The sequence below is a fragment of the Erpetoichthys calabaricus genome, chromosome 12 (assembly GCF_900747795.2).
Source record: "Erpetoichthys calabaricus chromosome 12, fErpCal1.3, whole genome shotgun sequence".
Taxonomy (NCBI): Eukaryota; Metazoa; Chordata; class Cladistia; order Polypteriformes; family Polypteridae; genus Erpetoichthys; species Erpetoichthys calabaricus.
This window is the reverse complement of record NC_041405.2, coordinates 35443227-35454524: the sequence shown is the minus strand read 5'-3', so window position 1 is coordinate 35454524 and position 11298 is coordinate 35443227. Positions and strand designations below refer to the sequence as shown.

At 38.6% G+C, this 11298-nt stretch overlaps 1 protein-coding gene across 1 annotated transcript in view; it reads left to right on the top strand.

Annotated features, from left to right (window-relative positions):
- The first annotated feature begins 232 nt into the window (after positions 1–232).
- The window catches only part of mgp (matrix Gla protein), a 28203-nt gene continuing 17137 nt past the window's right edge, over positions 233–11298 (top strand). Inside the window, exons 1-2 of the mRNA XM_028815396.2 lie at positions 233–399; positions 10574–10663. Of these exons, the coding sequence (XP_028671229.1) occupies positions 10603–10663 (61 nt within the window). The 5' untranslated portion in view covers positions 233–399; positions 10574–10602. The remainder of the gene's footprint in view (positions 400–10573; positions 10664–11298) is intronic.

Here is an 11298-nt window from a genome sequence, read left to right as displayed (position 1 = left end):
CATGGGTCAAAGAAATTACATATGCTTTGTCTGTCTCATTTTCCTCCACATAAAACATGTTTCTGTAAATCTCCAAATGAGTTCTCTTTCTTGTTGTAGTAAGAGTTCCTAGTGGATAACTGCCTGTAAATCCTGTTTGTGCTGGAGAGGGAGGGTCTTACGTAGATACTAGCATGAGTAATCAAGTAGGTGTGTTTGCTCTAATTTTGGGATGAGGGCCAGTTTGGGGTGGGATGGGGGGTGCGGTGAGGGACTGGCATAATATATAAAAAGGCTGCATTTAAAATGAAATGTTTTCTCTAGACAATTAATTCTGACTGAAGGTTTTGGAAAACAAGGATCACCAAGGTCTTGGAGCCAGTTGGTGGTGGTGCAGTGCTTTTGTTCCAGACAATTACAGTGAGTACACTAACAAAACAGAAATGACTTTAAGACACACAAGCAGAACTGATACTGCTGCCTGTAAAACCTGAATTGTACATTAAATCTGCATAAAGTTATAAGACATCTAACATATTCTGTGCTTATATGCTGTGCAATATATTATGAATTTGGTATAAGGAAAATATAAGTAAATTCATATTATTGTATACCTAATTAATGTATACATTTTCTGCAATTTACTGTGTTTGCAGTTATTGGCAGTTGCATTGGCATGTGTACTATACAACATGCATACAGCAATGCTCCAGTTATACCAAAACTAAAATAATGAATTTAAGAGACCAAATCAAGGTTGCTGTGTCCAGTTTTGAAATCTATGTTGCAAGAAGTGATACTTGAAAAATTACAGGCCTGTGGAGTATCAGGTATGCTGTGAGGAACATTGAAAGAGACAAGGTTTAAGAGGTGACATGACGAAAATTGTTAAGTTCAAGAAAATAAGTAACCTTGATGGCACGTGTTCTTCTACAACAACAAAAATGATTGTTTATTGCTCATTTATAATTACACAAATCTAAAATGATCCAAGTTGAATTCCCGAATAAGTGATGATGTGAAGATTTTAATCATTAAAGACCCTTTCATCACATGTTCTTCTTTTGCATGCCATCCTCATCATTTTGTATTGTTTCACAAAGTGAGAGTCGAAGGTGCAAAGCACCTTAGTTAACATTACAATACCAAGTGCCATTTAAATGTCAAAAAAGGCTCACAAGGCAATGTGTTAAGTATGTGATATAATTACAATTGTTTTATAAGTTCTGTAAACTGTATATTTAAGGAGGTTAGCACAGTGGTTAATGCTGCTGTGCCACAGCTCAGAAAACTGGGATCAAATATGGAGTTTAATTAAAGTCAGACTGAAAGTGCATATTCTCCCAGTGTCTGTGGATGTTTTTACCTTTGGTACATTGGGTTTCCTTCTCCTAGACAAAATATCTTAATTGGCAGCTATACATTGCTCAGTGGAAGTGATACTGGGTGTATGAGTGAATGTTCTCTGTGTTGAACTAGTACCCTATTCAAGTTTGGTATTAACTTTGTGCCCAGTGCTGCCAAGAAAGGCTCTGGCTTTCTGTAAACCAGTAATGGCTACAAGAGAGTGCAGGAAAGCAATGGATAGAAAATGCATAAAGGCTTCTGAATTGGAACAAATTTGCATCCTCTTAGTTCTTATCTTACTCAGATATATTACAAAATAAAACATCTGTTAAAACATATTGTATATATACAGTATATATATATATATATATATATATATATATTCACGGCATTCGTAGTCTGTGTCACAATCTGATTGTATGGGTGGTTACCTACCAGGTAACGCTTGTGGTTGGCCAGCAATCTGCTAACATCCGCCACGGTGCCCTCAGTTTGTGAGGAGCAGATCATAGAATGGTTGAAATAGTTTACTGTCAAATAAATGCAAAGAGTACACGACACGTGTTTCGCCCTCATTCTGGGCTCATCAGGTGTACACACTCCACTGCACTCCATCCCCGAGAGGGGGAGTGCAGTGGAGTGTGTACACCTGATGAGCCCAGAATGAGGGCGAAACACGACACCGAGAGGGAGTGCAGTGGAGTGTGTACACCTGATGAGCCCAGAATGAGGGCGAAACACGTGTCGTGTACTCTTTGCATTTATTTGACAGTAAACTATTTCAACCATTCTATGATCTGCTCCTCACAAACTGAGGGCACCGTGGCGGATGTTAGCAGATTGCTGGCCAACCACAAGTGTTACCTGGTAGGTAACCACCCATACAATCAGATTGTGACACAGACTACGAATGCCGTGAATGTAATTACCCCGATCTACATGCTGTCAAATAAACGAACCACACGCCGTGGCGCAACGTTAGGGGCATCGCCTCAGACGCTGACGTCCGAGGTTCGATTCCCGAGAGGGAGTGCAGTGGAGTGTGTACACCTGATGAGCCCAGAATGAGGGCGAAACACGTGTCGTGTACTCTTTGCATTTATTTGACAGTAAACTATTTCAACCATATATATATATATATATATATATATATATATAATAGGGGGTTCACCCCTGCTCGCTTTGCTCAACAACTATCCCCCTAAGGACTGCACTATGCACCAGCCACTTCGCGTCTCTTCTGCTTGCATTGTAAAGAGGGGGGCTGAACGCACCTCCAAAACCCCCTCTTAAACGGTGATACAGTGGGAAACAAATACAGTTTTTTTTTACCTCCTCTTTGCTCGATCAGCTGCTGGCTTGCTGCTGTGCTGTGTGATCTGCATTTCATGCGGCGTTTCAAACATTTAAAGGCCCTTTACAGCAGCTATCCTACTCTTTGTCTTTTATTTTCAGCCCCGGGCATGGTTAAATCTTTTGCCACAAACTTTTGTCTCACGGGACGTGAGTTCTTGATATTTTTTAGTTTATAATTTAAAAATGGAATAAGAATCCCAAACTCAAACAACATCACATTAAAGTTCGATAAACTCTGAAAAGAATGATATCAAACATATGTATGTAGGTTTTAAAATAAGCATGATTTAAAGTGTGACAAAAAACGTGACATAAAATCGTTGCACAAAATCATTTCACTTTTAGGCTTAGGATTTTATATATATAGAATAGATATACATATATGTACACTATGTATGTATATCTCTATATATATATATATGTACATACTATATGTAAAACAACTTGAGATGGTGCTTACTAAAGAAAGCCGTTATATAAATTGCAGTTTACTCATTAAAATTGTTTTCCTCATAATTTAATAATATGGGTGGTGCAGTGGTAGTGCTTCTTCTTCACAGTAAGGAGACGATGGTTCACATCCCAGTTCCTCACTCTGCAGAGTTTGCATGCTCTCCCTGTGTCTGTGGGGGTTTCCTCCAGGTGCTTCACTTTCCTCACACAGTCCAAAGGCATTGATTGGCGATGCTAAATTGAAGCTAATGTGTGTGTGTGTGTGTGTGTGTGTATTTGTCCCCTGATGTACTGGCATCCTACACAGATGTTTGTTAATGCCTTGTGCTCTATGCTTCGGGGTTGGCATCCGCAACCCTGCTCTGGATTCGAAAACTATGGTAATTTGTAAAGTTTCACTATATCTGAGCCAAGGGCTTTTAAATTAATTTCATGTTTTTTAATAATTAAAATTTAAAAATTCAGGTGAAATGAAAATATTTGCCCAAATGATCATGTTACTGTACATTACACTTTTTAACATGATTTACAGATTGTAATGTATATTGGAGCCACATTTAGCCTAGTGCTTTAGTACTGCTATTATAAGGATACATAACCCTTACTTTGAATTCTGGACTAGGTAGTGCTGGTGTTGAATATACGTATTTTCCCTAATTTTGTCTAAATGGGTTTACCACTGAGAACATTGTTTTTCTTTCCAAAGACACAGTTTTGAGGTTAATTGGCAACCATAAATTGTCCCAGTGTGGGAGTGTGTATGAGTGTGCCATAGACCCCCATGTTAAGCTACAGCTTTCCATGACTCTGTATAGGTCCTGACAATGGATGAATGCACAAGATTCAGTAAAATTACCCTCATTATAAACTTACCGGAGGGTGTGCTGCTGGCTAAGAGAGGGGCTTATTCGACCTGGGAACTACAAGGCCAACAGAAATTACATAAAGGCATTTGACTTACTGACCTTGTTGGGACCTCTTTGTGGCTTTTGGTTCATTTCTTTGGATTCTCATTTGGGGTACTTTAGTTATAGGATTTGTGTTCTGGTTGCGTGCCATTTTGCATTATGCTTTACATCAAATGCTTCTGAGAATGTCTTGTCAGCCCCTGAAACCTAGAACTAAATTAAGCAGATTTGAAAATGGATGGATGGATGTGGTTTTATGGTTGGTGCTTCAAAGCTCCAGACTACCAGGTTCAAATCCTGGTCAAGCTACTATCTGTGGAGAATTTACACATTTTCCCCCAAATCTGCATGGCTATGTTTCTGAGTGCTGGGGGTTTCACAAACATTCTATAAACCTGCATACTGGGTGAAATGCCAAATTTTCAATTGGTTCACTGTCTATGCGTGTGTGCGTGTGTGTGTGTGTGTGTGTGTGTGTGTGCACAGTATGTGTGAGTGTGTTTCCTATACTGGGCTGTTACACAGTCTGTGGTTGGTGCCTGCCTTGTACCTGGTGCTGTATTTGGATATGCACCAGTCCCTCATGGCCCTCATTTAAGAATGTGATGCATGGATGTGTATTTTAGACTATGCTTTCTGAGCAAAGTAAGAAACAATTTAAAATTAAATTTGTAACACTCTGTTTGCCTTACAATTTTTGACTTGCAGAAATCATTATCTTTCCCAGAGCAGAGATTAGTTGTTCAGATGTTAAGCCTCTTATTGATAAAATTATAAATTGCAAAATGGCTGAATAAGGGCAAAGATTTATCAAATATACAGTGATTATCCTATGCATTGTAGAGGACTGGAAACATCACACTGCAGAAATATAAAATAAATATTTAAAATAAAGTACAAAACAAGTATGTGCTGTCACATATGACAAATGAAGTGCAAGCAGGAAAAAGTCAAAGTTTTTTCTACTTATCACACAGATAGGAATACAATTACTGCTACTGTGATGTCATTGCTTTCTAGAAGGCTGCAAACAGCAGTTAAATACCAATTTATATACACTGTTATGGTATAATCCTACTCTAAAGGGTGGATAGATTCCACAGATTTTAATATAAATATGTGTGCTTGTGTGTGTGTGATATAAATGGATGAAGTCATTTGGTCAGTTTAATGCGGTCACCATTTTTCTCCTTCATACTATTCCCATTTCTGCTTAAAGTAAAGCCAGCATGCACACTCACCTTCCTGCTTCTCATTGTTATGTTTATTACATAAAGGGGACATTCAAACACTAATGTATAAAGGGAAGAAGATACAGCCAGACACACCTAACTTCATTGCAGTCTCCCACTGGAAACCTCCATTCATTATAACTTGTCATTTATATCACATAATGAATAAACCTAAATGAAAGATTTCATAAAAAAGTATATAATCGTATGTATCTGAGCTGGTAAACCTGCAGTAAGGTAAGATTACACATGTAGATATTTTTTTAACAATTTCAAACTGAAATAACTATACAATATTTCATATCAATAGAAAACAATTCACTATATCCAGTGAAATACCATTCGACTAATGTGTATTTTTGTTTTCATTGGACCTGTAATGGAGGGATCTCTTTAAATATGTGCTGACAGTAAATTTAGTCCTGTGAAACTCTGAAGAAAGCCAAAACAAGCCCTTTTATTTACACTGTAGAACTCGGATTCTGTGTAATACGAAATCGCGTTCAGGATTAAGCTAAACTTTTCACTGTCTATATTTTTCTTGGAACAACATTTGTTTAATCAACAAGTGCACACGATCCATCTTTCTTACCCTTTTCTTTCTTTCTTTTAAAACTCTGCCAACTGTAATTGAGGCTTATTTGCCTTTTGCTGCAACTGAGATGCATTTAAAGGATCTGAGTACATCACTTTAATTCAGCCAGGAGTTTCATTTTTTTTTTTTGAAAATGAGAAAAATAGACTTAATGGTCTCCTCTCCTATGTAAAATATCTTCTTCATGTGCTAGTATTTTGAAGGTTTGAAAAATAAACACAGGTTGGCAAGAAATTGCCTTTAGTCAGTAAAACTGAGGTATGTATATCAGCACTATAATGCAAGCTGAGCAAAAGGAATTTATACCATTTTTCATTATATAACATAACAAAACATTGTTAAACTGTTTTAATCTAATTCAGGAATTTGGCAACAAGGCACAAGGCCCACTCACACAGCTCCACTTAACCTAACATGTATGTTGTGGAGGATTGCCGGCTTCCCAGTCCGGCCCTAACCCCCAGGCCGCTAGGAGGAGCCCTCCGGACACCATATTCGTGCCCCGAGTTCCAGCAGGGCATCATGGACTTTGCAGTGTTGTTACACAGCCTTGCTGGATACCTTGGGGGCTGCCAGGAGTCGCTGTAGGGGGGCTAGTGGGCCCTTACGTGCCCTATAACCTGGGAGTGCGTCATCACCACGTGACAGGAAGAAACGACGTGCTCCCGGGCTGAAGAGACTGTGTACCCTGACCCGGAAGGGATAAGGACTTGGGGGTTTTGCCAGGAACCACTTCTGGGTCAGGGGCTATAAAAGGACTCTGGGTGAGCCCAGACATTTGAGCTGAGCTGGGAGGTAGGATGGCAAAGTGTCTGGGCGAGGAGGATTGGTTTATTGAGAGTATTTGTGAGTTATATGAGTGTGGAGTGGAGGGTGCTTGGTGCACTGTGTGACAACAAAATAAATAGTTGTTGTACCTTTACCTCGTGTCTCGAGTGGTACCTGAGGGTGTTAGAGGTGGCTCCACGTCTCTACTGTTACAATGTATTTAGGATAAATCAGACACAGAGAGAACACAAACATTCCACAAAGAGAACAATGGGGCACAGGATTAGAACAAAGTACACTGGATCCATGAGGCAGCACTCTTAACCACTGCTTCACCATATTACCATCAAAATTTATAGATGTGCACCTTTCACAAATGACACAGTTTTTATATAAAATTCAAGAATCTTCATTTGCTTTTTGTACAAATGCACATATGAAATCTTACTCAATCTGTCCAGTCAGGTTCATGAAACATAATAAAGGTCACCCATATACAATGCACAACAAAACAAGTACATCCATCCATTATCCAACCCGCTATATCCTAACTACAGGGTCACGGGGGTCTGCTGGAGCCAGTCCCAGCCAACACAGGGTGAAAGGCAGGAAACAAACCCTGGGCAGGGTGCACACACACTAGGGACAATTTAGAATCGCCAATGCACCTAACCTGTGTGTCTTTGGACTGTGGGAGGAAACCAGAGTACCCGGAGGAAACCCACGCAGACATGGGGAGAACATGCAAACTCCATGCAGGGAGGGCCCGGGAAGCAAACCTGGGTCTCCTAACTGCAAGGCAGCAGCGCTACCCACTGCACCACCGTGCCGCCCAACAAAACAAGTGCAAAACAATAATATTCAATACAGAACATTTACATGACTAGTGTCTGCTTTAATGTACAGTTTACTTATTCTAAATGTGGTTCACATTGTTGAGAAGACAAACTGCAGGGGGTAAAAACTGTTCTTGAACTAAGAGGTGCTAACTTTGATACTAGTATACCTATGGCTTGAGCTCTGTCTTGAAAACAGACTGTGTCCAGAGGGAGTAGGGGTGCAGAGAATTGCAGCAGTCCAATTTAGGCAGCATTTGGTGTGTATAGACTCTATATTGGTGCTGTGAACTTAGGGATCCGAAGCACAATAAGTACCAAAATAACTAAAAAATGCCCACTAGAAGGGAGAAAACTGTCAAAACATGGCTAGTCACAAAAAGAGTAAACATTTAATCTTTATAAATAAAAGATTTCTCTCTATTATATAAAAAAATCTTGGGAAGACTTTTTTGGAGAGACGAGACATTTTCAGAGAGATAATTTCAAGTTCCGCGAAACGAGACTTTGTGCCAAGAGATGAATTGAAAACCTAACAGCTCCAAGCAGGGGCAGAAATAAAAGACAAACAGTAGAAGAAAAAAAGACAAAGAGTAGAAGACAACATAGAACATCATAAAGAGGTTCAAAAACATTTGGCGCAATACACATGCAGAGCAGGTCAGAAATTATGAAAGTACTAAAATTTGAAAGTCTTAAAAAACTGATAGTAAAGATCGTATTAGCGCAAACAAACAGAAATTATTACTTAGTGAAATAATGGAACAGCGAAAACAGATTGAATATATGGACATAGAAGATATGACAGAAGTATGTAGATATTGTTTGGCTTTAAAGTTTAAGTCGGAGTCTTGTAGATCGTCTAATTTATGCTGCCATCAGGGCAAAGTAGTTTTTCTTCCCAATGAAGAGGTTTATCGGCGAGAAATAAAAGATTTCTTATGTGGTGAAAGTGAAATTTACAAACACTATAGGCAAAATATCCGAATCTACAATAATCTGTTCGCATCATTCAATGCTGAAAACGTAGATTTACACGATTCAAGACCATACGCTATGCAAATCTGTGGTCCCGCAACAATTAGATCTACTATAAGTTTAATTTCAAAGAAATAACAATTCTTTCAGGATTATATTTATGATCACAGAGAAGCGATGCAACATAGAATCGAAAGAGTTAAACTATCGGACATACTAGAAATTCTACAGCCAATAATGGATACCAATCCATACATCCAAAAGTCTCGCACTTTACACGAAATCTATCTAAAAAAAATGGAGAAAGAAGTTTCTTGGATTTCTATATGAATCCGAAAGATCACGCTCACGTATATAACAAACCAACATGTGATGATTTCTCAGCGATAATAGTTTCGCAAGACGGAGATATCAAAGACAGAGTTGATATTCGTGTTGATCCAAAAGCACAGCACGATTCGTCACAAGCAGCAGATCCAGGAAATAACTAGCGAGTAGGGCCCGCATGGGGGTTGGCGAGCAGAGCAAGCAGGGGGCAGTGCCCCCTAATATTAACAGATAAAAATGCTCTGGAAACAGTGTAAGCTCAGAAAAGGCACAGCATGAAATGGGAAAGGCAATCCAAGGCAAACAAGCCCCAATTCACAAATCCAAAAATCTAAAATATGAAGTGATAAACAGAGCAAAGGGTTAAAAATTTATTAAATTCACAAAAAAACAGAAAAATTACAAAAGGAAACTCACCAATGGTAAGGAATTCAATGAAGCACAAGGAACTGTGGGTTTTCCTTAACTTTTACAGTGTTGAAGGCAGTCCCTTGAAATTGAATACAAGGGACATCATAGATACATAGATATTAAATAATACATAAAACTAATAAGAAATACAGAATAATGCAAATAATAAACACAAGTAACATAATTAACATAAACAAAAGAATCAAAAACTGATAAAAAGAACATATCTCCACCACTGCCCCATCAGTGTAGACTGGTGAGTGTATCACTTCTCCGTTTCTCAAGTCCATAATAATTTCTTTAGTCTTGTTTACGTTCAAGGTGAAGTTGTTGATGAGAAAACAGTCATCCAGACTGTTAATCTCCTGATGGTGTACAGTCTCTTTGTTGTTCCTAATGATTGAGTGTGGTGTCTTCATCAAATTTAATGATGTAAATAGAATCATATCGAGTTGTACAGTCATAAGTGAATAGTGAATACAGTTTGGGCTCAGACAGCAGGTTTGTGAGAGCTCTGGTGTTCAGTAACAGTAGTGATGATGTTTTCTTTCCATCCTAACTACCTGAAGTCTACCTGGTTTTTAAATGTATCCACTTACAGATGAAGATGTGAAGGCAGGATTCCCTGGGTTTTACACTTAGGTTGGCAAGGATGGTGTCATTAAAGGCTAAGCTATTGTCAATAAATTAAAAAGAAGGACGCCTCACGCCTGGACAAACTGGTGAGGAAAGCAGGCTCTATTGTAGGCATAGGGCTGGACAGTTTGACATCCGTGGCAGAGCGACGGGCACTGAGCAGGGTCCTATCAATTATGGAGAATCCAGTGCATCCACTAAACAGTGTCATCTCCAGACAGAGGAGCAGCTTCAGCAACAGACTGCTGTCAATGTCCTGCTCCACTGACAGACTGAGGAGATCGTTCCTCCCCCAAACTATGCGACTCTTTAATTCCACCCCTGGGGGGTTGTGGGGGGGAGGGTCGGGGATTAAACGTTGACATTATTCAAAGTTATTGTCTGTTTTTACCTGCATTTTTATTACTCTTTAATTTAATATTGTTTTTATCAGTATGCTGCTGCTGGAGTATGTGAATTTCCCCTTGGGATTAATAAAGTATCTATCTATCTATCTATCTATCTATCTATCTATCTATCTATCTATCTATCTATCTATCTATCTATCTATCTATCTATCTATCTATCTATCTATCTATCTATCTATCATATAGTGCCTTTCACATCTATCTATCTATCTATCTATCTATCTATCTATCTATCTATCTATCTATCTATCTATCTATCTATCTATCTATCTATCTATCTATCTATCTATCTATCTATCTATCTATCTACTTGCCAAGTTTTTAAATTTCTGTTTTCCAGGGAGACTGATTGGATAAGAAGAAGACGAAATGCAAACCCTGCTTTTGGCAACGCTCTTATCTTTGCTGGCTGCAATAACCTTTTGCTACGGTAAAAATATTTTCTTCTATTTCAGAGTAGTTTGCTCTACAGTGTCACACTGGTTATACACCAGTACTAAGAAGCATATATTCCATAGGTTTGAATAACACTACTAGAATTTTAGAACATTAGAACAATCTAGATGAGAACAAGCCATTCACCCCAACAAATCTCAGCAGTCTTATTCACTTAATTCTTCCAAACTAACATCAAGTCAAGTTTTGAGAGTCCCTAAAGTCCTACTGTCTACTACACTACTTGTAAATTTCATCTTGCCTGAAGAAGGGGCCTGAGTTGCCTTGAAAGCATGCATATTGTAATCTTTTTAGTTAGCCAATAAAAAGTGTAATTTTGCTTGACTTCTCACTACATTCATAATGGCTAACACAGTACAACACCCTAGTACTACACTACTTGGTAATATATTCCATGTGCCTATGGTTCTGTGTGAAGAAAAATTTCCTAATGTTTCTGTAAAATGTGCCCTTAACAGGTTTCCAATTGTGTCCCTGTGTTCTTGATGAACTCATTTTAAAACACTGGTCTTGATTCATTGTACTAAATCCCTTCATAATTTTAAGCAATTCAATCATGTCTCTTCTTAATCTCCTTTTGTTGAAACTGAAAAGGCCCAGCTCCTTTAA